Source organism: Heterocephalus glaber, unplaced genomic scaffold (genome assembly GCF_053883595.1).
Source record: "Heterocephalus glaber isolate CG9 unplaced genomic scaffold, H.glaber_assembly_v1.0 deba00001688, whole genome shotgun sequence".
Taxonomy (NCBI): domain Eukaryota; kingdom Metazoa; phylum Chordata; class Mammalia; order Rodentia; family Bathyergidae; genus Heterocephalus; species Heterocephalus glaber.
In genome coordinates, this window is record NW_028258413.1 from 7,792,582 (window position 1) to 7,820,140 (window position 27,559).

General features: G+C 40.2%; 1 protein-coding gene across 6 annotated transcripts; it reads left to right on the forward strand.

The window, feature by feature from the left end:
- Ube2d3 (ubiquitin conjugating enzyme E2 D3) lies at positions 1–26,921 on the forward strand. 6 transcript variants are annotated; one of them, XM_004866263.4, is made up of 8 exons: positions 1–177; positions 1,009–1,122; positions 19,794–19,857; positions 19,958–19,989; positions 20,419–20,496; positions 21,795–21,900; positions 24,126–24,219; positions 26,055–26,921. In XM_004866263.4, exons 2-8 carry the CDS (start codon positions 1,099–1,101, stop codon positions 26,098–26,100), a joined length of 444 nt encoding a protein of 147 aa, XP_004866320.1. In that variant the 5' UTR covers positions 1–177; positions 1,009–1,098; the 3' UTR covers positions 26,101–26,921. The 6 variants fall into 6 exon arrangements, with proteins under 6 accessions (XP_004866320.1, XP_004866323.1, XP_021101054.1 ...); XM_004866266.4 differs by lacking the exon at positions 1–177 and adding an exon at positions 241–377; XM_021245395.2 differs by lacking the exon at positions 1–177 and adding an exon at positions 354–491.
- The last annotated feature ends 638 nt before the right edge of the window (positions 26,922–27,559 follow it).

The window sequence follows — 27,559 nt, forward strand, 5'->3', positions numbered from 1 at the left end:
CAGCCGTGGCCCCACCCACTTCCGGTCAGCGTCCCGGCGCGTCTCGCGAGAGTTCGCGGGCCCGGGGGCGGGGCTCCCCCAGGAAGAGCGCACAAAACTGCCCTTAAGTCATTGCAGAGCTCCAGCTCCGGTCAGGCTGCCGCGCGTTTCTCGCGAGATTCGCCTCCTCCGTACCAAGTGAGGAAACTGGGGGACGCCGCTGGGAGGGGCGTGGGGCGCCTCCGCGCAGCTGCCGCTTCCAAGCCCTTCCTCCCGGGGTCTCCTTCCGGTTCTCGATGCTTCTCTGAGTCCGGGCTTCCGCCGCCGCCCCCCCTCGGCCCATGACCCGCCCCCGGCCCCCGCCCGCCCGGCGCGACCTCCGGTCGGCGTAGTCGAAGGTGCTGTTCCGAGCGGGAGGCGGCGGTGCGCGGGCCGAGCCGGCCAGGGACTGGGCCGCCGAGCTGCGCTCCCTCGCGCCGCGGCGTTGGCGGACGGATCCGCGCGGTGAAGAGGCAGGCGCGGGGGGCGGCGGGCGGCGGGCGGCGCGCGGCGTAGTTCCGTCCGGCGGACATCTTGTGGCGGTGTCGCGCGGAGCCCCGTCGGCCGGGGAGGCGCCGGAGCCGCGCGGGAGGAGGCCGAGGCGAGGCCAGGCGAGGAGCCCCGGCCTCTGTGCGTGGGCGCGGGAGGCCCGCGGGGCGGCGGGGAGGCCGGGCCACGGTGCCCGCTCGGCCGGGCGCGTGCCCTCGGAGGGCCGGGTGCGGGACGGGCCCGCGAGCCCCTGCCGCGTTCTCTCTGGGCGGAAACCGAAAGCGGCCACTGCCTGGTGGCCGCCTCGCTCTCCCGCCCACCCCGGCCCTGTGACGCCGCCCGGCGCCCCCCTCCCGGGCCCTCCCCTCCCCTCCCCTCCCCTCCCCCCAGGGCCCCGGCCTGCTCCCCATCCCGGCCCCGCACCCCATCAGCGCACTCCTCGACTCCCGGCCGCCGCTGGGCCCCGGGCGAGCGCTGACTACTCTGTCCGTTCTCGCGAAGGGCTGTGTCTGAGCCGCTGGAAGCCGAGGACCATCCAGACGCGGCGGGACCGAGCACACGCGGACACCGAGGGCCGGGACAGCACGGACCATGGCGCTGAAGCGGATTAACAAGGTAGGGCCCAGCGGGCGCGCGGCGGGAGGGCTCGGGCCAGGTGGCCGGGGGCGGGTGGGGTCCCCGGAGCCCAGGCTGCAGGGTGCGCGGCCTGCCACCCGGGGCCATCCGAGCGCTGGGGGCCGGCAGGGATCCAGGCCGCGCCGCTCCGAGCAGGGCTCCCGCCGCGCACCTGTGCCCGGGGACCAGCGCTGCCCCGCCGGCGGCGAGGGTCCCCGCCCGGTTCAGGCTCTGTTCTGCTCCAACTTCTGTCCCGCATCTTAAGATGGCGCCGGCTGTCGCCGGCTCAGGCCCTTTCCGGCGTCTTCGTTTCTAATAGTGTAGGGTCTATTCTTTGTCGAGGGGTAACTTTTATATCCCGCTTCGAGCACTGCTTGGGGACCCTCTGCCCAAGACTCCACCAGAATTCAAACTCTCAGAGTCTTTGCTTTTTCTGTGTCTTGTGTATTTGTGGTGTATTTGGTTCTTGCACAATCGAGGAGGGTGGAGTATTTACAGTTAACTTGAAAAAAAAGTCAGGGAACAAATTCAGCCTTACGGGAAATTGGGAGACATAAGTTAGAAACTTTGAGGATACTTTTTAAAAGATATATGTGGAAGGAATTGGCTTTATTGAAACAGACCTGATACTGCTTAACTTGGAGTTGTTTAATAAGTGTGGTTTTGGAGTTTAAGTGGAAAAACTGGTGTTTTATGAAGGATAAATGTTTACATTTTAATTCATATTAGATGCTGAAGTATTGAATTCTTTTAGATCATAATTGTACTGTCATTGTGGCTTTATGAAAGTATTAACTTGAGTCTATTTTTGAGATGCTAGCAAAGGAGAGGAGGAAGAACTCACTAGAGTTGAAAGCTTAAAAGTAAAAGATTTCTAAGTGATAACTTTTCTGTGACCACTTTGAGTGTCACATTGAACATAGCTTGCCTAATACAGAGACATCTATTTCAGTATATATCAGAACCTTTTACCCGTGGGAACTTAGTTCAGGCGATTGCAGTGTAAAATAGTCTCAGATCTTTTGCTTTTTATGCATATAGAACAGAAAACACTTTGAAGAAAGGTCTCATTGATTGTTTTTCTTTTACAGGTGATAGCCGCTGCTGTGACACCATTTTAATGATTTAGAAGCTCTAGAGAGGCAATATGGCAATGATTAAGAGTGAACTTTAAGCAGAAACGTTTTGGTTATAGAGTTCTAGCTCTCTGAGCAAGCTTATTTTTGGGTTTCTGTGAGATAGGTATTTGTTACATATGAACAATAAATAGTTGTGTGCTGGTAGACACTGAGAGGATAGCAGTGAAGACATGTTACACTCCTAGTAATTGTACAGATTGAATGTGGTAATGTGTGGTTTTGAACAGGCTTCTGGCACATGGCATTTGTAATAGTTATTGCTGCTTTAAGATCACAGTGTAATTCTCAGAAACTTTTTTTTTTTAAGAATTTTGGTAGTCTAGTCTTCATTGATTCCAGGTTGTTGCTGTGCTAAATACTTTACAGAATTAAATAATACTGAGATTTAAAGACTTTACAAAATGGAAAAACCAGTATTTATTTGGTATATTGTTGATTCAACCCGTAAAAAAATTTAAGCATGCATATGTGGTTTGATTTTTTTTTTTTTCAGCTGTTACTATCAGGATCACGTGAGCAAGCTTTTAAAAAATACAGTATAACCCATTTCCAAGTCAGCCTACGCAACTTTGGGAGACCTTGTCTCAAAAGTTAGAAATTAAGACCTGGAGTTGTAGCTCAGTGGATGATCATTTGCTTAAGCATGTACAAGGCCCTGGGTTCTGTCTCCATTACCACACACGTCACTTTTAATCGGAAACAGCTTTGAAGGGGAATGCTTTAAGTTACCTCTAAAAATAAGGATTAGAGTAGCTATGGATGTTGATTTTTTGTTGTTGTTAGTTATTTGTTTTGCATTTATGCTTATGTGAAACCCCTAAAAAAGACGTCTGTGTTCTCATATTTTATTAAAATGCTTATTATTGAGATACTGTTAATCTTTAGTAATCGATTTGACAAAGGCTTATGAATTTTTCTTCAACTTACATCTTTTGACTGTTTCTTAGGTCAGGTAACTTGTTTTTTACTGTAGCTCTCCTCTGGACCACCTGTAGTATAATCCCAGATAGGGCTGTTGGACAACAGAAATCAAAAAAATAAAATTACAAATTGATTGATGTTGGGTGCCATAGATCATTTTATCACTTCCATTAAACTAAGTGACTGTAGTATATAGGTTTGGGGAAGGTTTGAATACAGCGCTTTTTTCACGTTAAAATATGACCTGAACCAAGCCTGAAAATAACTTGGGCCAGGCTTGGTGGCACGTTCCTGTAATCCCAGCACTTGGCAGGATCACAAGGTTGAGTCTTGGCCTGGGCAATTTAGTGAGACAGCCTGTTTAAAAAATAAAAATGGGCTGGGGATCCCTCAGTGAAAGGCCATGGGGTTGGGGTTTAACTCAGGTTTTCAGTGTATTACAACTATTTCGAACAATAACTTATATTAACTAATTTGATCTAACAAATGTAGGAAGTAGTACAGTGGTCTACACTTTGAAATCAGAAACTAGAGCAGAGTGGTTAAGGGGAAGAAAAACTAACATCCAGGTTTGTGTGACAGGTGGGATTAGAACCCAGGCCATCTGGTTCTAGAGTATATTCTCTCAACTACAGAACCAACTTTAAAAGATTTTTCTTTTACATATATTACAATAAGTAAGACATAAAGCCTTGACTGTATACCACATATTTTCTGAGCCCTGTGAGTATGCAGTCTTTAAGACAACCATGTGAGAGATGACTGCATTTTAGGGTTGAAGTAATGCAGAGAGGTTACGTTAACTTGTCTTAACAGGAAGTGGCTGAGATTCAAATCACATAGTATATCTCAAAGAGGTCAAGCTCTGGACCCTTTCAATTTCTATTTTATAGTAAATGTGATCCTAGTATTTATTACCTAAAATTTCTCTTCTAGCTTCTATTTAAGTAACTGGAATACAGCTTTATTTTTAAGGTATAGCTAATTAGTGAGCTAATATAAATGTTTTGGAAGGAGTGAATATTTCCGTAAGGGCCAGAAATTAATTGTGTGCCTATTCAGTGGTAGATGTCTCTTAGAGTGAACAAAATAAAATACACTTCTTATTCCCAACCTGTCTATAGGCTAGCTAGCTTACATCTTGGGTGTGTTTCTTTTAATGATAATACTTATAGCTAGCCAACTTAATATGTAGGATAGTTGTGTATTTGGGGACCATAGATCATATAATGATCTTAGTATGTGCAGAAGGACTGGCTGTGACACTAACTTTTCCTCTCATGCTCATCTGCTGTGTTAATTCCACTTTTTGTTATTGACAGATACAATGTTGGCTACACTTCCTACTCACATTGTTCTATCCAACTCTGTGTGTTAATTCCTAGGTTTGGGTGCTTGTTGCCCAGGGTATACTCTTTTTTTTTTTTTTGGTACCGGGGATCAAACTCGGGTCCTTGCACTTGCACAGCAGGCGGCGAAACCACTGAGCTAAATCCCCTGCCCTAAGTTCTTGAAGACTTAGAAGAAATTAAGGGGAATATTGATAATGCAGGTTTATCTATTACTAAAGATAGGTTTATCTAAAGGACATTTTTGGACTACATGCCAAAACCAGTGTTGGAAATTAGCAAAACTAGACTTTTTTATAATTGTACTTGATGGAAGCATTTAACATTTTACTAGCCAGTTTACCTTACTAGATAAGATTTATTCTCAAAACTGTATCCTTGGCCTTCTTACTTGCAAAGAGGAGAGGGAAAGTTCAGTAATATTTTATTGTGGCGTTGGATTGAACCTGGGAGCTGAGCTACATCCTTAGTCCCTTTTTTTCTTTTCCTTTTTTTTTCTTTCAGTACTGGGGATTGAACTGAGGACCTTGCACTTGATGAGGCAGGTGTGGCGCCACTGAGCTAAATTCTTAGCCCCCTTACACCCCCTACCTCCCCCCTTTAAATGTAGTTGTTTTTTTTGTTTGTTTTTGGTACTGGGGATTGAACTTGGGACCTTCAGCTTTCGAGGCAGGCGCCGGAACTACTAAGCTAAATCCCCAGCCCTTAAGTGTAATTTTAAGACGGTTCTCCCTAAATTTGACCAGGCTATCCTCGTAATTCTTCTCTCTCCAGTAGCTTGGATTACAGGTGAGCAGCACCCTGCCTGGGTAGTATTTTTATTTATTTTGTTACCGGGGATTGAAATTGGGACCTTGAGCTCAGGTGGCGGCACCACTGAGCTAAATCCCCGGCCCTATACTTTCATCTTAATCTTGCTTTGTGTCATTTAGAGAGCTTCAACCAGATTTTTGTAGCTGAATTTGTCCTACTTATCCTGAGATCTCTTGGTTGTGATCCACTATTTCTTGGTTACTTGTTCCTGAATGGAGTGCTTATTCACATTATCCTACCTTTATAATTTCATGGCTTATGTATAATTAAGTTTTCTTCCCTCCCTCTTTCTTCTGTGGTAGTGGGAATTGAACTCAGGGCCTTGCATGTGCCAGGCAAGTAGACTACCACTGGACTACATCTCCAGCCCTTCTTATTTTGAGTCTTAAAGTTACTCAGGTTGGCCTGGAATTTTCAATCCTCCTGCCTTAGCCTCCCAAGTAGCTGAAATTACAGGCATGCACCACCACACCCAGCATAATTGGATATTTTCTGCTATTGGACTGCTTTTAAGTTTTTATTTTTCGTATTTATGAAATGCCTTTTGTTTACATGGATCATAGTTTAGAACCTAAGTTTGGGCTTTATGTCTTAGCCCATTTCAGATAAAGCCTCTGATCCTCAAGGGGAGTATAAATACACACCACTGCCTAATTTGAATGATTTTAAATGACTTACCTTCAAGAGTAATCAAGAAAATTATTGTTATTCATTCAAGCCATTGTTAATATCTAATGAACAAGCTTACTTGTCTCACCTATAATTAGAGGTAAACAGGAAGTTAGTGCCTTGTCGGTGATGTAATAAGACAGTGTTCAGAAGCTACTTGTCCTTAAGATTAAAGAAACTTGAATGTAACCTAGCACTTGGGCACTAAGATGAGGCAGGTGGTGAGATGAAGGCTAACCTGGCCAACTCAAAAGTTCTTTAAAAAGGCACTCTGTTGTCCCATGATGTGCCCCTTGTTGCTTGGTGTAGGTTTATGGTAAGGACTTTCTAGTACTCCTCCACAGTCACAGATACTTTAAGTCAAGTCAAATTTAGCTGTGAAAGAAATGGGTTTGTAGGTAAAGTACAAGAAATTAGCTTTCAGCAGTTAGTGGAGAAAGTGCTGATAGGCATAAGTGCTGATAGGAAATTTGTACTACCTCATTCTGTTTTTGTGATGAAATGCAAGATGGATGACAGAGATGGGGCGTCAGTGTTTGCAGAAACCTGGTGATAATGGCTAGAGGTGGAGTCCATGGACTTGGCCATACACAGTACCTGAATTCAGGTTTTTTCTTTCTTTTGGTACGGGGATTGAACTCGGGACCTAGGGCTTGCAAGGCAGGCGGTAGAACCACTGAGCTAAATCCCCAGGCTCCTGAATTCACTTTTTTTTTTTTTTTTTTTTTTTTGGTACGGGGGATTGAACTCGGGACCTTGCGCTTACAAGGCAGGAGCCGGAACCACTGAGCTAAATCCCTAGCCCACCCTGGATTCACTTTTGACGAGCCTTTGGGGGAAGTGTTTTAATTTGATAAACTACAGTATGTCGTGATAAACTAGTGTGTTTATGGAGTTACTTTTTTTTTTTTTTGATGCTGGGAGTCAAACTGAAGACCTTGTGCCTGCCAGGGAGGTGCTGTGCTGTGGAGCTACATCTCCAGCCCTAGAGTTACATTTTAATAGGGTGGATAGTGGAAATATTTTGATAAATACTACCTTTTTGGTTTTGTTGCTCTGCTATACAAGTAGTATGTGTTGTGCAAAGTTTATAGAATGCTGCAGTAATTCTTACTAGGGGAATTAAATTTTACTAGAGGTTTGTTTAACTTGGTTGCTTTACAGGTTTATGGTTCACAAATTGTCATTTTTCTAATTACTAAGCTCTTTGAAGGCAGAAGCCATTTCTTTTTTTTTTTTTTTTCCCAACATCAGACCTTTAATGTTTTCAATACATCGGCCTGCTGTTCTTGTAGTCTGGTTGGTCACATCACTGGTGTAGTACCACCTATCATTGAATGAGGGAGATAGGGAATTACAGGAGCAAAAACCTGATATATTTTAGGCTTTTTAGGTTTGTATCTCTCAGCCTTTTATATTTCACTTCCAGCAGTCAGCTATCAAAGATCCTGTATCATCATATAAAGCAAAGATTTTCCTCTAAACTGTTTATAAATCTTAGGAATCTTTTTTTTTTGGTACCAAGGATTAAACTTGGGTGCTTGCGCTTTCGAGGCAGGTGCCGGAACCACTGAGCTAAATCCCTGGCCAACCTTAGGAATCTTAAAAAAGTGTTTTCAGAATAAAAAGTGGGACAGTCAAACCCATTACTGTTTATACATTTAGATGAGAATACTCACTGGCGTAAGCTGTATCTCCTGGCTGACTTAGAGGGGTTTACTTGGCAAACAAATTCCCTGAGTCCAGTCTGGTTTTGGCGTGCTGCCCTCTGGGTGTTTAGGACATAAGTAGACGATTCAGGTGTGTGAAATGTTAAGTCCCAAATTCCTTTGTAGTATTTTAGCCCAAGAGGGTGAGCTAAACCACATGAGAGCTTGAGGACTTCAGTTACCTAAGTTAGAGAAAGGCGAAGTGTGGTCTCCTTGCCTTCTTTTGATCTTACCCCTTTTTCAGGTTTTTAAAGAGAAAGACCATTTTCCCAGTGGAAGAAGGGTTGGATTCTCACATTATCCAGGTGTGCAGAAAGTTTCAGGAGAAGCAGGTCAGAGGAAGGTGGTCTTAAAAGAATATTTGTGCAAAAGAAATGTCGCATAGTGCCCTGATTGCATGTTTTGGTCTTTGGTCCTTCAGGTGAACTGGAGTCCTTCACAGCTCCTCCAGTGTGTCAGTCTCCCCACCTACTACAGTATTTTCCTGTTCCAGGGCTCACTTGGGAGGAGTTGTCTGTAGAGGATGAAAATTTAACAGCTGCCATATGTGAACCTGTTCTCTCTCATCTACTGTTCTGTTTCCTGAAAGCAATGAGCTGGCAATTTCAGTTCTTCAAATTTTATAAGTTGTTTTTGTCCCTGAGTCTGTGAAATTTGTAGGGTTTGGAGTCATTTATAAGATAAAAAGAATCCTAGGCAAAGTACTTTTGAAAATTCTTAGAGTAGGTGCTTCATTGGAAATTGATCTGCAGTCTAGCAGATAGTTTCTTCCTACAGTGGAGCAGAAGACTGTTTCTCAGCTGGCATTGACCTGAAAGCTGGGTAACCCTACCCACACTAGGTACAGTGAGAGGCAGGCTGGCCCTGGGTAGTTGTGGAGAGCTGATCCTGATCCATATCTTGTTCAGTCTGGAGTGTTTGTTCATTGACAGACTTGAGTTGGTGTGGCTGAAGTTTTTTTCCTCCAATTTGCCAAATATTGTATTAAGTTCTTTGCTGTGAAATACATCTTTGATGCATGGACACCACCTGGAAAAACAAGCCTTTTGAATTCATTCTTAGTCCTGTTTTCAAGTCGTATGTGTTACTTTGTTCTGCTGCCTGTCCCAGAACCAGGGGTGTTCCATTCTTTAGCTTCTCATCATTCCTCCCCTCTCTAGGGGGCTCTAATATGTGTCTGCAAGGTGTTGGTGAGGGTGATTTCATCGTACCCATGAACACAGTTCACATTCTCTTGCGAGCCTTATTACTGTTGCTTCCTCATACAGTCCATACTCAGTCTGTCCTCTGTAGAGGGGGACTCAGGCAGGTACCAGGTCAGGGAGGTCTGGCATACCCTACAAGCTAAATTTTGTGCAGGCGTATGTATTTTGGGGCGTTAGAGGGGTCAGGAGTTCACAAAGTTCTTAGCAGTTCTTGTTACAAATAATGTTAAGAACCACCATTCTGAATGATACTTAAGTGGTGCTTAAATGGGTTTGTATTAAGATTTTAAAATGTGGGGGCCGGGGATTTAGCTCAGTGGTTCCACTCCCTGCTTCACAAGCGCAAGGACCCAAGTTCGATTCCTGGTACCAAAAAAAATAAGATTTAAAAATGTGTGAAATAATGCTGTATGTTCTTAAGCAGTATGTACTGTAATAATGCGGAAATGATCAAAGAAAAGAATTGGGATAATCTGTTTGCTTTGAGGAGGGAGAAGGCAACCTGAGGAGGACTTGAGACCTTTATTTCTGTCCCATTCCCCACCCTCACCCCTACCCAGCCCTCCGGTGCTGGGAGTCAAGCCCAGGATGCCTCATGCGTGTTAGGCAAGCATTCTGCCACTGAGCCACACCCCCACGCCTTCTGTCACATTACTTAAAATGTGAAAGAGGTGTAGGAAAACTGTTAATTTTTGGACCAAGCTGATGTGTATGTGTTTTTGGAATATACTTACAAGTTGAAGAATCATTTCTGACAGTACAGGACACTTCTGTACAAGTACTGTCAGTACATCAGAAATATCAGTGGCTTCCTGTTGCCTTTCAGGATAGTCCTAAAAGCTCACACTCTGATCTGCTTTTCTAGCCACTCCCCTACTGTATCTCTGTCTGTGATATACCACTACAGTACTTGAAGCACTTTTTACAACCTGTGTTCTTTCACCCCGACTTTGTACAAACCCCTGGTTTATACTTGATGCTTCTCTTCCTTTTTCTTTGGCAGATGCCTACTAATTCTCCAAGTCTCAACTCAAATGGCTGTGTTTTAAACCCAGGCGAAGTTAGTGGTTACCTTTTCAGGATTCATAAAGTGTTTGAATACCTTTTGCAAATTCATAGATGCGGGGGGGTGCGTGCCTGCCTGTTGTGCCTACTAGCTGTTAGCTGAAGCCTTTGGAGAGATGTTCATATTTTATTTATGTTGGTATTTTCAGACCTATCGTGGTTGGCACCAGAGACTGTGGTTATATGAATAAATAATTTGGCTGTGAGATTTAAGCTAACAACTTAACATTGTACTTTTCATTAGAAATAGCATTAACCTGTAGTTTCTGGTGAAGATGGAAAGTTAAGCTATTACATGAGACAAATGACTTCTTGCTCTTACTAATTTAGAGATTTTGCTTCATTTGTATTTCCACTTTTCCAGCTAGAGTCAAGCATTACATTGTTTAAGTCAGATAAAAATCTATGTACTTGGTAAAAGTTGCCAGGTAGTACTTTCGTAGAAGGAAACTAGGGTAGTTAACAGGCTAAGGAACCAGTCCCCGCACCTTCAAGGATGAGAATTTTGCATCCATACCTCTGCCAGTCAGCTCTTGTGCCACTTGCCCAGTGTGGACTCTGGCTTTCAGCTTCACCATGTAACTGCAGAGCACATGCTGCCAGTAGTTTATTGTTATAGCTCCTGATTTTATTTATTTATTTATTTTAAATTATTTTATTTTTTTGGTACTGGGGCTTGAAGTTGGGTCCTTGCGCTTGTGGGGCAGGTGGCAGAAACTAAATCCCTGGCCCTATAGCTCCTGATTTTTAAAAAAGATGTCCTTTCTAGCTTTGATTTAGAAAATCTTGGGCAGGGTTGAGGCCAAGTCTAGGCTTAGGTTACTTTCCAGCCCTTTAGGCTGATCACTGAGGCTGAAGGAACAAATTTGTGTGGGTTGCATGTCTGACTACATGGGTTAGTGATAACTGAGTCACCCCGGACCACCATCACATATTAGAGCAAAGGCAAAAGCAGTCCCACAGAGTAGAGAGTGTCTTGTTACAGAGAGTAACATCTGCAGTGCCCTGCTGTTTCTCACACTTCCCTTGCTAAAATATCTGTATGTTGGCTTGCTCTGGGCACAGAAATGTGAAAACTAAGTGCTGCTTTTTTTTCTTTAAAAGGCTTTGATTTTTAAAATATTTTATGTAAGTCACTTTTCTGTATTGAATTTAAAGTAGATTTTAGTGTAAAAGTTTATTGGCCTGATTCTAGGTATTTGTTACCACTTTGGAGGCATCTTAGTCACAGACTTTGGAAGGCACTTAGACCTTAGTAATTGTGGGGTCCAGTGGCTCATGCCTGTAATCTCAACTATCTGGAATGCTTCAGCAGGAAGATCTTGAGTTTAAACCATCCTGGGCAATAAAGTGATACCCCCATCTAAAAAAAATGAGAGAAACGAGTTCTGAAATGATGGGAATGAAGAGCTGACATTCTACTTTAACTCCTTGAAGTTTTGCTTTTAAAGAAGTGATCTATGCTAGTATTTAAAGGCTTATTCATAAAGATTAGTGTGCAGGAAAAATTTCATTATAATTTCCTTGTGTTCACGATTCAGATGCATAACTTGGAAAAGGTATGTTCTACATCATCTGTAGTCTTGTGACATTTAGTATTTATAATGAAACAATTTCAGCATCAAATTTTTATTTAAATAGTAAATATTCCTCAGACATTTGAGCACATTTTTTATTAATGTGTTTATTAAATAATTAGGGGTAGAACAATATAGGAAGCTTGAATATAGTTGTCAACTTTTTGTAAATAAAATTTTAATAGTATTTGAATTTAAATGCTTACCAGACATTTTAGACTGCTAAGCATAAAGATTATCACATAACCCAAAGATTTAATTGAGCTAGGGTTATTTGCTCCTGTTTCATAAACAAATGGACTGAGACCCTTACCCAGAAAACCTTGACTCCAGCATGGGCTTTGTATAGCTGGTCTGCTAGTTAAGTACCTAGCACATCATGTGCCAGATAGTATGCTAGAGTGTTTTCCGTCTCGTTCTGTTTCTCAAAACGTTGTACAAAATAGACATTTTTATTTTAGAGATAAGGAAATAAGCCTAAGAAATAGTGGATCTCAGTTAAAAGAGATTCCAGACCAAGACTGCATTGGGGAGGGAGGGCATATTTGTGTCTCTATAATGCTGTCTTAGAGTATTTGCTTTGCGTATGTACAATACATTTGGAATAGAATAGCATGTTTGAAAAGTCAGATCTTCATCTTATTTTATGAAAAGGGAAAATGTAGTTTGGAGAAAACTTTTTCACTTTCAAATAGACATTTTTTCCCCCTCTTTAGAAGGGGAAATTAGACTACATAAATTTTTGTTTCTAATTTTGTTGATCAGTGAAATAGAGCTTATGTAAGTGTTATTATTCAAGTCAGTTTAATGCTTTAAATTTTTATTTTTTTAAAAAGTTTTTTGATGCTAGGAATCAAACTCAGGACATTGTGCTTGCTGGGCAGGCACGGTGACACTGAGCTAAATCTCCGACCCTAAATTTTTATTTTAATACATATTTGCAGTACTTAATAGATTCATTACCAGGAGTTGATATATGTACATAACACATCTTAATTTTTTTTGTATTTCCTCCCAACCCCCATGTAAGTTTGAACATGGGAAAATTCTGTTACTAGACTGCTTAATTCTTACCTGCAATAAAGTGTGTAGCTAGATGGTGTTCAGATAGATTTGCCATATTTTTGGGGGGAGGGGGGAGTACTGGGGATCGAACTTGGGTCCTTGCCGCTTGCACAGCAGGCAGCCAAACCACTGAGCTAAATCCTCAGCCCCATTTGCCATTATAATAAATAACTTGGGTAATCATGGAATTGGCACATGATTGCTATGAAAATTGGTCTAGCCTGTGAAAGTCATTTGCTCAACATAGAGCCAGATCAGTTCAAATTGCCAAAATATTTTTCAGAAGCAAATTGCTCCAGAATCTAGAACATTTTGAGCACCAACATGATTTGGTTTCTATTTATCTAGTATGTAAGAAATTTTTTAAGCAAAACCTACTTTTCTTTTCAGAAAGTTTTAAGCTCTTAGATGAATTTCAATAATTCTGCTGATCAGATTTTTTTTTCTCATAATTTTTTCTCTCCCTTCTTTCCTTTCTCCTTCCCCTCCCATCACCCCTACCCCTTTGGACTTTTCTTCCTATTTCAGATTATCACTTACTCATTTTAATCATTTTAACCCTTATTTACACTTTCAGTTTCTCACACTAGAGAAACTATTTGGTATTTACACATATGTGTCATATTTATTTCACTTAAGAGTATGGCCTCGATATGCATCCATTTAAGTATAAATGACTCTACTTTCTCGTTCATTATGGCTGAGTAGTACTCCATTTTATTAAAAAAAAACACCACATCTTCTTTATCCAGTTTCCAGTTGATGGACACTTGGGCTGTTGCCAAGCTTTAGCTATTAGAAACTGTGCTTCTATGAACATGGGTGCACATATATTTCTGTGGTATGATTCTTTTAATTCTTTGGAGAAGATACCTAGCTGGGTCAAATGGGACCTCTAGTCCTAGTTCTTTGAGGTATCTCCATACTGATTTCCACAGTGGTTGCACCAGCCTGCACTCCCACCAGCAATGGAGAAGGGTTCCTTTCTCCCCACACCCCTGCCAGCATTTGTTATTGGTTGATTTCTTGATAGCAGCCATTCTTTCTGAGGTGAGGTGGACTCTCTGTTGTTTTCATCTGTATCTCTCGAATGACCAGTGATGTTGAACATTTTTTCATGTTTATTTGCTGCTTTTACTTTGTCTAAGAAATGTCTGTTCATTTCAGATGCCCATTTTTGAATTGGGTCTTTGAATTTGGGGAGTCCGATTTTTTTCAGTTCTTTATATATTCTAGATAGTAGTCCTTTGAGGTACAGCTGCTAAAATTTTTTTCCCACGTTGTAGGTTGTCTGTTAGCTCTGTTGGTGATTTCTCTTGCAGTGCAGAAGCTTTTTAATAAGATGAGATCCCAGTTGTTGATTATTTCTGCTAGTTCCCGTGCTATTGAGGTTTTGTTCATAAAGTCTTTTCCTATGCCAATATCTTCAAGAGTTCTACCTAACTTATCTTCCAGCAAGTTTAGTGTTTCTGTCTTAACATTTAGATCTTTAATCCACCTCAGCCTTAGTTTAGTGTATGGTGATAGATATGGGTCTAGTTTTAATCTCTGGCAGGTTGAAGTCCAGTTTTTCCACCACCATTTATTAAATAGGCTATCTTTCCTCCAGTGAGGGTGGTTGGCTCCTTTGTCAAAAATGAGGTGCTGATCAGAATTTTAAAACTATTTGAATGAGTTTTCTCCCATTCTTCAGTTGAACATGTGAGGGTGTATTTACCTACATAGCCATGAAGGGGCTGATCTAATCTTGCATCTTCTTAAGGTTATGATTCTTGTGACCTCGAATTCCCAGACCTTGTTATATTTTTAAACTTTGAGCCAGGGTCTCACTTAGGTTGCTCAGCCTAACCTTGAATTTGGTGATTCTTTTGCCTCAGCCAGAGTGTTGGAATTAAAGGTGTGCAGGCCACCTTGCCCAGCTCAGTTTTTTAAAATTTGGAATGTCATCTTTCACCCGAGGTTTTCACTTACATGTTCAGATTGTTTCTCTCTAGAAATTTTTTTTACAAAATAGTATTTTTAATGTTTCTCTAAGTTTGAATATTTCAACATTGTAAACCCTCTCTAATATAGAGGTGCAGAATACAGACTTGCCCAATTAAAATAGCTTTCCCATAAATTGACATAAATCTGTTACATTTGCATATTATCTGGTCTTAAACCATTTATTCAGTTCCTGGGTTTTGTAGAGATAGATGCATCCAATATAATCATTTTCAGGCTGTGTAAATTACTCCAATTTGCTAAACGCTTAAAAAGCCGAATTTATTCCATGCCACTCTGTTGAATGCCTATTTTAAAGATTCCAGTAGATTTTTAAACAAAATATAAACAAAATGTAACAATTTATCTCCCCCCAAATTAGTACCAGAATGAAGCTTTGTTACTTTATGTGGCATCACTGAGCTAAATCCCTGGTCCAACTTGTGATTATTTTTTGATGCAATACTAGTAAAGCAAGTGCTACTGAGCTACCCTGCCCCTTAAAAATTTTTTATTTTGAGGGAGGGTCCGGGATTTAGCTCAGTGGTTCTGGCACCTGCCTCGCAAGTGCAAGGTCCTGAGTTTGATTCCTGGTTCCAAAAAAAAATTTATTTTGAAACAGGGTGCCTTTAAGTTGCCATGGCTGGGTCAAACCTGTGATCCTCCTACCTCAGCCTTTTTTTTATTAGCTGGTATTACAAGTATGCACCACCACCATGCCTGGCTTAAAATTTCTTTTCAAAAAGTATTTACAACAGTGTGTTTCCTTTATCTTCATTGTCAAATTTGGTTTTATAATAGATTCACAATAAGATGTTTTGTGTAGAATACAGGGGTCTTTTAAAAATTTCATTTTGGTTCCATGTAGTGAATGAAAAGAATCAGATCATCTACTTGAAGCATCTGAATCTGGTATAAAATTGGCATTAAATTTTGTAACATTTTTGTTCCCTGATGTATTTGATATACCAGTTATCTTATTTTTTTCATATAATGACAAAAAAACTTGGGATTAAAAAGAATACAGAAGCCAAGCGTGGTTGGTACTTGACTGTAATCCCTGCATTCTGGGAGGCTGAGGCAGGAAGGTTGGAAATTCCGGAGATCCTGTCTTAAATTAGGGAGATCTTGTCTGAAAAATAAGATAGGGTGAGGATGTAGCTCAATGTGAAGACCCCAGATTCAGTCCCCAGCACTGCACAACCGGGAGGGGCAATAGAATTGCAGTGTTCCTGAGTAATGAAATAGTTGTACCATGCCAGAGCTTGGCTCCTGAGGCAGTACTGCTTATCCCCTTTTTCTTCCCATTTAGCTGTGACTGTCATACCGCTCTCAGTAGGGGCCTGTCAGATAACCAAAACAGCAGTGTCATAACTTAGCTTCACCCAGGGCCACCGGGTCTGTATTGTCATTGTCAGTGTTTACCTTGCTCATCTTTCCCTTTCAATCAAATTAGGGCTTGGTTTACTCCTGTGCATATTACTAGATGAGGGCAAGGCAGAGATTGCAAGCATAGAAAGTGCAGGTCCACTGGGTCCATGCTGGCTAACCCTACCTTACTGAAAAACCAGAAGGACAGGCTCCAGTGGTCACTTAGGAAATGCTCTTAAGTTCCCTAGAATCGGTTTGTTTTTTATATTTATATTTATATATATATATGTACATATATGTGTGTGTGTGTGTATATATATATGTGTGTGTGTATATATATATATATAGTCCTTCACTTAACACCTTCCCACTGGCTTGAACCACAGGTGGTTCATACATAATTAAATTTAGGTAATTATTGCCCAAATATAAACATTAACACTATTCATGCCAATTAAAACTATTACAATAATCAAATTTACTTCATCAGGTTAAGAGAAATTTATATTCATGAATAGTTTATCCATAATTCTCTAAATTTTAACATGGAAATCTTATACGTACCTCATTGCTCATATGTATAGTAAATAGCATTTATAAATGGTGTACCACAAATTAGCTGTCTCCCAATTTTTTAGACTATTTTAATGTTTTCCTTAAGGAACTGTATGATGATATCTCCTCTGCTAAACAGTGCCTTTATTTGCATTATTGTAATCCAAGATCCTAATAAGTGGTATAAGCCGCACAGTGGTACAGTCATGCATGTACCACCAGTGGTTCAAGCTGGTGAGAACAGTCGATTCAAATCGGAGCCACTTGACAGTGAGACATATGAATTACGGCCCTGTCATGAGCATCAATAAATTTTAAAGCTATACTTTTAATTTTTAATAAAAGCTCTATAACTGAGGGCTTAGGAGTCTCTTATTTTTTAACATATCAAATACATGGGGTTTGGATAAGTAAATGGCTGACTGAACTATTTATGCAGTGGTATAAAGAAACTGAAAAGAGCCTGGATTTCTAGTTAGTAAAAGTATTTGTAGGTAACCTGGATAGTTTGTCACTCTTCTGTGGTAGTTATATACCAGCTAGAAATCATACATTTTTCCAAAATGTGGTTATTCTGGAATTTAAATTGAGCTTTTCATTCTTTGGACTCTCTAGGGAAGGGGAGTTTTTACTGACTATTCTGCACTTCATATCTTTGACTTTGCAATGAGAAGCAAAGATCATACCAGTAACTAAAGAAAATTATTTCCATGCGGTTGTATTTCTGTCCTTAACAGTGAACACATTGTGGGATTAGAGTAAAAGAATGAGATTAATGTTTCAGGGTTAGAAATGCATTGATAATTGTGGTAAGTTGTTGGTATTGGCCACATCATTCTTTATTGTATCCTTTGAAATTAGCCCATTGAGGCCTAGTAGTGTAAGCCTGTAATTCAAACTGCTCTGGAAACCGAGGCAGAAAGATCACAGACTCTAGGCCTCCTTTCAGGAAGACACTCCTTTTACTAGGGTGTGTATCTTGGTAGCAGACACTTGCATGGCACCCTGGCCATTCTGGGGTTGACACACAGCACAGCCCCACCCACCATTCATTCCTTTTTCTAGCATTTGTCTTTTTGTACATGACAACATTGAGACTTTTGGAGGGTTTTGTTGTTCCCCCACATATCCTTGATTGTTATTTCCATGTTTAGACAAAAGGAATTTAAAAAGTGATTCCTGGACTTCAGTGTACTTTTAAAAAAAGAATTTAACTTGTTGTTTGAAAATGTTCAATGGAGCAGTGCATTAGCATTAGTTTGGTTTGCCATTTTGGTCTTTTGTGGTTTTGGTACTGGATATGGAACCCAGGGCCTCACACACACTGGGCAGGCATTCAGCATGTGTTCCACCACTGAGCACTCCCAGACATTCCTAAATTTTATTTTGAGATAGAATCTCACTAACTTGCCCAGGGTGGTCTTGTGTTTGTGATTCTTCTGCAAGAGGCTCCAGAGTAGCTGGGATTACAGACATGTGCTTTTTATTTTTGATGATGAGGCATTGGTTATGTCTTTTGTAAGATAGAGCTGTACCATATTAAATTTAAAATAAAAAGAAAGTCTAAGGAGCCAAGTATCTTCATGCTAGATTACCATCTTTTTGTACATATAGGTGTATGGGGATAATTAGTTCATATGGAATTGTGGAAATTTCATGTTTTGCTGAGCACATTATTTTTGTCTTGAAAATAAGTTCTTTCAAAGTTAGAATTTTGAAAACAGTTAAAAATTAGTGTTGAGTTAAAGAAAAAGTTAATTTGTAATAGTAAGATTGGATACAAAAGGGTACCTAGTCCTATGAGAGGTTTTTAATGTGGAAAATGGAATCCATGGATGAATTGGTATAAGTGTGGTTCAGGAAGAGCAAAAGTTTGAAGACAGAAGAGGGCCCCAGAGGTGGTCCGAAAGGTCAGTAGGTAGGTACTGCACTGCGCTGTGCCTTTTCCAAGCTCTCATATTGAGAGCATCAGCTTTGTCCATCAGAATTTCGTTAGTGTCATTGAACCCTGAGTGCGGATTGCTGGGTATATGTCCATGGGCCAATGCTGCCTACTTTGTTCCAGTGACTGGACATAGGGTTGCTTAGGTTTTGTCTTTCTTAATGGAACGTATTGTTTGAGAGTCATGATTGTATGTCCATTAAAGAATGACATAAAAGTAAATGGAAGTAGTAGACTAATTTTTTTTTTTGGTACCAGGGATTGAACTTGGGGCCTTGCGCCTGCAAGGCAGGCAGGGGAATCACTGAGCTAAATCACCGGCCCTTAGTTGACTAATTTTTAAAAACATACAGTCACAGGCCAGAGATTTAGCTCAGTGGTTCTGCTGCCTGCCTTGCAACCACAAGGACTGGAATTTGGTCCCTGGTACCAAAAAAAAATACAGTCACAGATATGCTATTGTTTCCTATCTAATGATGGCTTAGATTGTGTTTGATGCTGATGCTACATTCAGTGAGGACAATGTTTGGCATGTATGTGGCCAGCATTCAGTCAGTATTTGCTGAAGGAATGAGGGCCAAGCAAAGCAATGTATGGAATGTGCTTAGCTCAGATAGGACTCAAGCTCCCACATCCAGTGGTCTCTGTTTAGTTCTGTACATGTGTCAGACTCTTGCTTACTAATTTGCTTTTCCTGAGAAGGTGTTCTGAACTATAGGCATGAGGGTACTGGCTGTTGGAAAGGAATATTTCTCATTGCAAATTAATGACTCTGCTCACTGGTTCAGTCACTCAGATTACTGAGTGAATCAGCTGACTGAGTCAGTCCAGTGACTCAAGTGGATGTGCACAGTCTAGCTTGCCTCCAAAGGTGAGGTACTGTCAGTGTGCGGTTGTCAGCAAGTCCTTCTGGGGGCCTGGGACCTTGTCAAGGTGCTGGGCCATAGTACCAGGAAATTGGGATTTCTCTGCCTCACATCTTTGCATGTGTGCATGTGAGCGTGTTGGCCATACAGATGGAGAGGTTTCATTCTGGTATGCACTTCACATGCTTTGGATCATTTTCACCTCCACTACCCCTTGCCTTCTACTCAAGTGATTTGTGTGTTTTTGTTTTTGTTTTGACTTTTTGAAACACGATCTTGTTATATATTCCAGGTAGGCCTTGCTTGAACTTTGGGTTCTCTCACCTCAGTCTACCAAGTGTTGGGATTTCAGGCATGCAGCACCATGCCCTGCTCATTTGACTGTATTTGCTTGTTTCCTTACATTATGTTACATGACCCATTGTTTTTTGTCTTGGTATAGGAACTTAGTGATTTGGCCCGTGACCCTCCAGCACAATGTTCTGCAGGCCCAGTTGGGGATGACAGTAAGTAACTTTCTAAATTGATTTCTATGGCTAACTTGAAAGGAGCTTTGTGTGTCTTGAGATGATAGTGAGAATGTTTTATTTTGTTTTCTTTTTGTAGTGTTCCATTGGCAAGCCACAATTATGGGACCTGTAAGTATTAAGAATTTTAAATTTGGTTTATACTACACAGTAGTGGGTGAATGACCCATTGAGTTGCAAAGCCATTTGTGTACATCTGGCTTTCATTAAAAAGAAATATTCTACACATGTAAAAACTTTCTTTTAAAATTACAGTGTGACTGAGAAATAATACTAGGCAAACTATTGCTAAGTGTACTTTTGGTTTCTGGATAATTTTTTCTAACCTTAGGTAAATTTATAAAATTGAAGCTAATAAGTTAGGGTTTGTTATAGTTATGACGTTTTTCCACCAAGATGAACCGAATGAATAAGAGTTCATTAGAGTGCAAGCAGGTAATTTTTGACTCATTATTAGAGAAATACTTAGAAAATGGAAATGTTTACTTACCAATGAGTTTTCTTTAAATATTAAGGTTAAGAATATTTTTCTCTTCACAGAATGACAGCCCATATCAAGGTGGTGTATTCTTTTTGACAATTCATTTTCCTACAGACTACCCCTTCAAACCACCTAAGGCAAGTGTTTTCTTTCACAATCTGTTAGTACAGAATTTGCACTGTTTCAGAGGAACAACACATTCTGCAAAATTAGGGTTCTGTGTAAGACTGTGTTATGTACTGAAGAAGAATAATTGAAGCTGAAATATATCTATATGTAGATATGCACACACAACTAGCCTGTAAAGAGTTAGATATCGGCTTGAAGTTTATAAGTGGGGGAGATTTGCTTGTCCTTAGTGTTGCAAGGCTCAAATATGCCCTGTGGAAACCTTTTTCCATTTGTCAGTAACACAGATTGGAATTGTTGTAATAGTAGCCATCAGATGTTCAGCTTCAAGAGTTCCCAAATGTTCTGAGGTGGCTAGTTTATAGGTACTGAAAGCATATGGTCCTTGACCTTTTATAATCAATAAAGTAAATTCAGCCTGTGAATGACCACAAGATAGTATATATAAAACACTGTGATACTTCACTGTAACAGTCATGTTGAAGGTGCTGTGTGACATGCCATTGAATGAAGTAGGTTTTGTTTGGTTTTTTTTGTACCGGAGATGGAACTCAGGACCTTACGCTTGTCAGGCAGGTGCTGTGCTGCTGAACTAAATTCCCAGCCTGAAATAGTTTTGTAATACTCAAATTTTGGTTTTGTGCACAGTGGAAATGCAAACTTTACTGTATAACCTAGTACATTTTAAATAAGATTTATAAATTTTGATTCTAAGACCTTTTTTTTTTTCCTTTTCCCTTTTTTTGAGATAGACTCTTGTTATATGTAGTTCAGGCTGGACTTGAACTCACTATGTAGCCCAAGCTGGCCTCAAACTCACCAGTCCTCCTGTCTCAGCCTACCAAGTGCTGGGATTATGTGCGCCTAGCTCAGGACCTTATGTACATTTTAATAAGTGTTATTAAGTACCCTTCAGATTACCCTTTGATACTTGTATTATAGCACAAAAGTTAACCTTCAGAACTTTCCACAATATTATTAGTAATGAAATTTTTGTCCCAGCAGTACTTTCCATTTTAATTGAAAATGATTGGGGGAAAGAGCACAGAATAAATGTAAAGACCCGTTTTGATAATTTTTGTATTTTAAGTGATAACTTTTATTTCATTTATTTATGTTTTTGGTACTAGGGATCGAACTCAGGACCTTGTGCTTGGTGTGGCAGGTGCCGGAACTACTGAGCTAAATCCCCGGCCCTGATAACTTGTATTTTAAACTTTTCTTTAAACATCTTCTGATCAAATTTAGGGTGCTTTGTTTTTATTTGGATAAAATACTTAAAAGGTTTTTTAAAAATTTATTTTAGGTTGCATTTACAACAAGAATTTATCATCCAAATATTAACAGTAATGGCAGCATTTGTCTCGATATCCTAAGATCACAGTGGTCTCCTGCTTTAACTATTTCTAAAGGTAAAGTACTTTTAATGTAGTCTTGATGCTTTGATTCTCCCCCCCAATAAAGGAGTTTCATCCTTGAATCTGTATTTACTGTGTCAGCATTTTGATAAGAAGTGGAAGAAGAAATGATACATAAATTTGTTTTTACCCTACTAGCAATATTGGTTGAAACTTGAAGTTGAAATTCAAATTAGGACTGGGTGAAGAGAGCATTGTTTGCCTAATGAGTTCCCTTCATCATATAAGACCAAAATTTATTTTATGGACCTCTATTTTTCTTGTCCTAAACAACTTACTTGTACATCTCATTTTATCTTTTTTTTTAAAAAAACAAGAATGGTATAATTATAGCTTACCTGGGTTTAATAGAACTTTTAAATCTTGAAGTTTTGACTCTAGGGAAATTCTGATGCTGGTTTTTCTGTTTATTTGAGCCAGGGTCTTGCTTTGTAGTTCAGGCTGGTCGTGAGTTCACTATGTAGTCCACAGTGACCTTGAACTTCCGGCAATCCTCCTGCCTCTGCCTCCTAAGTGCTGGGATCACAGGTGTGTACCATCACACCCAGCGTGTTTATTTTTAAATATATTTCTAGTTAGGAGGATGTCATCAAAAGTTATAGAAACTTGATCCCTAAGTTGGTTCTGATGTCCTGCTTTTATCACAGTAGAGTACCAGGTTGACCTGTCCTGGCAGCATTATCTCAGATGGATCATTTTTTCACTTTCTTTATTTTGAGTGATTCTGGTGGCTTTTCTCAGTTTTACCCCATGAGTAAAATCACACACAGCTATTTCTTGGGAAGGAAAAGTCTGCCTTTTAGTGTTTGTTTGTTTTTTGGCAGTACCGGGGATCGAACTTAAAACCCTTGCACTTGGTAGGCAGGCATAGTGCCACTAAGCTAAATCCCCAGCCTATATTGGTACATTTTAGGTAGACATGATAGTGTTCATCATAGAGAATTTGTACCTGTACATGATAGATCTTGCCGCTGCTTTTTTTCCCATTGCCCTCCCTTCGTCTCCTCTTCCCCTCTCTATTTACAAAAGGTTTGTTTCCATTTTTCCCTTTTTTCTTGTCACTCCTTTCCTTTCCCCCTCCCTCTTCCTTTTTCCCTTTCTCATTTGAACATTGTCTTCCCATTTCCCAATAAAGCATTTTGTTTTGAGCTTAGTGCTTATGTAAAATCGTACCAAAAGGTTTTATAATTTATGAGTTTGGTAAATGCAGAGTAAAATATATGTTCATGCTATGCCTTAGAACTTCAAAGGTACTGTGTAACATTTCTCAAGCTTTAACTACCACCACTTTTGAGGGAGAAAATAAAGTGAGTAAATACTGCCATGAGTCTTCCAAGATCACTTTTTTAAAATTCTAATTTCTTTTTTTTTTTTCCCCAAATCGTGCTCCCATACCCAAGTGCCAGGTGGCAAGTTTTTACTATTCCTGGATGGACTGTAGTACTGAAAAGTTTCTGTAAATACAGGTGGGAGTTTGTAGTGTTTTGTTTTTAAAGTACTTTGGTTTTTGCCAGTTGTATTTTGCTAACTTGCAGGTACAGCTGAAGTTTTTGCCTTTTCTCCTGAGTTACTGTGTAGCCAGGTCTTTTATTCTGTAATTTTATATGTGCATCCCTCGCACGTGCATTTGGATTTGAAATTACGTTCAGCTTCTGTGAATGTTGCTGAGGTCTTTGTAACACCTATGTGGTGAGTGACACATCACAGGTACCCACGATGATTGAGCTATGTCCTGTGACACTTGGCCTCTCCTGAGTCGGTGTGAGCAGATCAGAGCAAGAACGAAAGCTTTGAGGGGTCATTTAGTGCTCAAGAGGTCTCGGCAGTGTTTGGGTTCACTGGGACTCTTGGGAATATGGTCTCCACCTTGCAGATTCCAGGGGACAGCATTTTGTGGAGCCTGTCCAAGGGCAGAGCAAGGAATGGATTTTTCATCCGGCATGGGTATTACTCTTACCAGCGAACTAATGTGGCATTTGACTACCTGTGTAGTAGTCAGTACTGATTTTGATGCCAACAAAGGTATTCTTTTAGCACTCCTTACTTACCAAGAGTTTGACTTTTGTGAAGCAAAATCTCATAAAATATTTGATTGAGATTAAAATATAAACAACATCCGTTTGAGTATTGAAGTTCTTGACATGTATTTTTAAATTCTCTTGACCCTTACTCGCCCAAACCCTGTGATGCTGAGTAACAACACATTTGTTTTCTTGCAGTTCTTTTATCCATTTGTTCACTGCTATGTGATCCAAACCCAGATGACCCCCTAGTGCCAGAGATTGCACGGATCTATAAAACAGACAGAGACAAGTAAGTATACAGTTGTTTAGGGAAGTACTATAAAAATACTTTTAGCCTAACTGGAGTTAGGCTTCTATTCTGCTGTAAGTTATGCCAATGCCAGGGAGATTGTATTCTTATCTGATAAAATAGTGTAGAAAGCTTTTTTTAAAATGACTTTTACGTGACTGAATAGCCCCACAACATGTTCGTTTTCTTCTAATGTGATAAAAACTTTGTCACTTTGTGCTCATAAAATTTGGGAGGGGAGAAAGCACTTTTTTCTTCACCCCAAATACATTTTTCCAAAAAATACTAGTACTAATGATTACAAAAACTTGGCTCTAAATTTCTCAGATACCTGAATTACCTTCATGTTCAACTTAAGCATTGTAACCACCTTACCTTGTGATTAATGTAAGTGTGTTGTCCAATCAGGTACAATAGGTTAGCGAGAGAGTGGACAGACAAATACGCTATGTTGTAGGGTAAGAGGACCGTGGTGCCGCTCGCTCTTGGTGCTGCGAGCACTGGGGTGCCGCATGCTCTCAGGCACTGCATTAACTAACAGATAACAGACTGGGCAGTCTCTGAAAGCTGCTTGTAACAGCTTGATCTGCTGAGCATGACAGAATGCCCAGTAGTCACTACTACTCGGAAGTATTCTTGCATGGCAAAGCAGCATAGCACTAGTCAAAGATGACAATTTAAGAGTGTCTTTATCAAACTATCTTGGTGTTTACATTTTAACTTGAAACTTTGTTCCACTGCTATAATAGAATGTGATGGATTTTTAAAATTTTGCCAAGAGGTAGTAGTATTGGAAGGGAAAAATACTTCAACCTACTCATCTAAACTAAATGTTCATTACTGACAAGCATGTGTTAGTGTCAGCTATATTTTGTGGCTCGCTTTCTGCTATGTAAAGCCTCTGTTTTAAAGTGCTGGCTTTCTGGAGAGGATATTTTTAAATGACATAACTATGAATTGAGTAGAAAGAACTTTGAAATGTAAAGTTTAGAAAAAAGTTGAGTCATACTTAGTTCTAGGTTTGAAATAAAACTAACAGTATTTTTAAAAGTTTAAATTAAATCTAAAAGTTCTGTGTCTTTTTGCCGTATATTCATTTCTTAAGGTTATCACTATTTTTCTTGGTAAGTAATGGCATGGAAGAATCTTGGGAGAAATGGATGGTATTTATCAATATTAGTGGTCTTGCTCAGTGATGACCTGGCTCATGAGTTAATCTAAGCAGAGATGTCTTGGTTACAGTGCTAGCAATCTCCAACAGGTTGCTGTGGGTCTTAGCACCTACTGCACTGCAATTTCTGAAAGTTAATATGTGGTTCTGATCACACCCAGCCCTTCTTGAAAATCGCTGGTCTGTCTTGTTTTGTTTTTAGATCTTAGGCTTGCTAGGCAGGCGCAGCACCACTGAGCTACATCTCTGGCTTGCTGGTCTTTGTTACATAAACCCTTCCCAGTGTCTCACTCAGAATTCTAAGTCTCAAAGGCATTTTCTCTTAACAGCCGGAGCCAAGTAACTTCACAAAGTCTAGGATTTCAACATAATTTTAAAGTAACTGTTTGATTTTACTTTTGGTGGAGTTTGTTGGTGTACAGAATGAGATACTATTCTGACAGACATCTCTGATAAACTCTAAAAAGCCCTGCCTTCAGAGCAGTTAGTCTCATTTCCCATCCTGCTTTGAGAACCAGAGGTGTCTCTCCCTTTGCTGTTCTCCAGTCATAGCTATAATAGAAACGTCATGATTGTGTAGGTAAAATACTGATCTGATTCTTCTCTGGAAAATGTTGGTAAATACTCTTAACTTTATTTTTAAAATACATTTTTTCATTTACAGGTACAACAGAATATCTCGAGAATGGACTCAGAAGTATGCCATGTGATGCTACCTTAAAATCAGAATAACCTGCATTATAGCTGGAATAAACTTTAAATTACTGTTCCTTTTTTGATTTTCTTATCCGGCTGCTCCCCTATCAGACCTCATCTTTTTTAATTTTATTTTTTGTTTACCTCCCTCCATTCATTCACATGCTCATCTGAGAAGACTTAAGCTCTTCCAGCTTTGGACAATAACTGCTTTTAGAAACTGTAAAGTAGTTACAAGAGAACAGTTGCCCAAGATTCAGAATTTTTTTTAAAAAAGGGAGCATGTGTATTATGTGGCCAATGTCTTCACTCTAACTTGGTTATGAGACTAAACCATTCCTCACAGCTCTAACTGCTGAAGAAGCCAGCTGAGGGGGGGAGATGGATGCTCGGTTGTCACGGCAAGGAAGCAGCATTATTCTAGCAGCATCCATTCTTGTTAAGCCTTCCACTGTTAGAGATTTGAGGTTACGTGATATACTTTATGCTCATAACTGATGTGGTTGGAGAATTGGTATTGAATTTATAGCATCGGCAGAACAGAAAATGTGATGTATTTTATGCATGTCAATAAAGGAATGACCTGTTCTTGTTCTACAGAGAATGGAAATTGGAACTCAAACACCCTTTGTATTCCAAAATAGGGTCTCAAAACATTTTGTAATTTTCATTTAAATTGTTAGGAGGCTTGGAGCTATTAGTTAATCTATCTTCCAAAACACTGTTAAATATAGCACTGAGTAAATGATGCAAGTTGTCAGTGGATGAGTGATCAACTAATAGCTCTGCTAGTAATTGATTTATTTTTCTTCAATAAAGTTGCATAAACCAATGAGTTAGCTGCCTGGATTAATCAGTATGGGAAACAATCTTGTAAAATGCAAAGCTGGTTTTTTTTGTATATACTATTGGGATTTGCTTCATTGTTTGACATCAGATAATGATGTAAAGTTCAAGAGTGACTATTTTGTCATGTTCAGCTAAAATGCAGTCTGTTATAGGTTGATCTATTGTTTGACCTGACTTACGCAGAATAGGCTACTCGGATAGTGTAGCTTCAGTGTGCTGCATATAATCCTGGCAGCCCTGGAGATCGCGATGGACTTGGGCCCCAGCAGCTTTGAAATGTGTGTATGGAGTTGAAGTTTATTTTCCAGGTGCATCCCCTGTCTAGAATGTCTTCACCTTGTACACTTGACACCCTAAGAAAACCATCACATGGGAGTAACAGTGGGTTGGAATTGACAGAATAAAGTACTGTTCAATGTGGGAGCTGTTGCGATGCTGTGTTGACGTGGCCTAGCCCTGGGGTATTTGAGTATCTGAGGGAGTAGATTGTTGGCCATTTACAGTTGTGAGCGTCAGTGCAGCAGGTAGCACTGTGGGGGACTTCACATGAATGGCTAAGGTCAAGTGCTGTTGGGTTCTTCTCTTCAACAAGTAGAACTACAGTTCTACTGCTGAACTGTAGTA

Excerpts from the sequence above, each read along its gene's own strand:
- Ube2d3 (XM_004866263.4), top strand. The coding sequence starts at position 1,099 with ATGGCGCTGAAGCGGATTAACAAG. Across the intron at positions 1,123-19,793 it reads CGCTGAAGCGGATTAACAAG|GAACTTAGTGATTTGGCCCG; the intron begins GTAGGGCCCAGC and ends GTCTTGGTATAG. Across the intron at positions 24,220-26,054 it reads TATAAAACAGACAGAGACAA|GTACAACAGAATATCTCGAG; the intron begins GTAAGTATACAG and ends TTTCATTTACAG.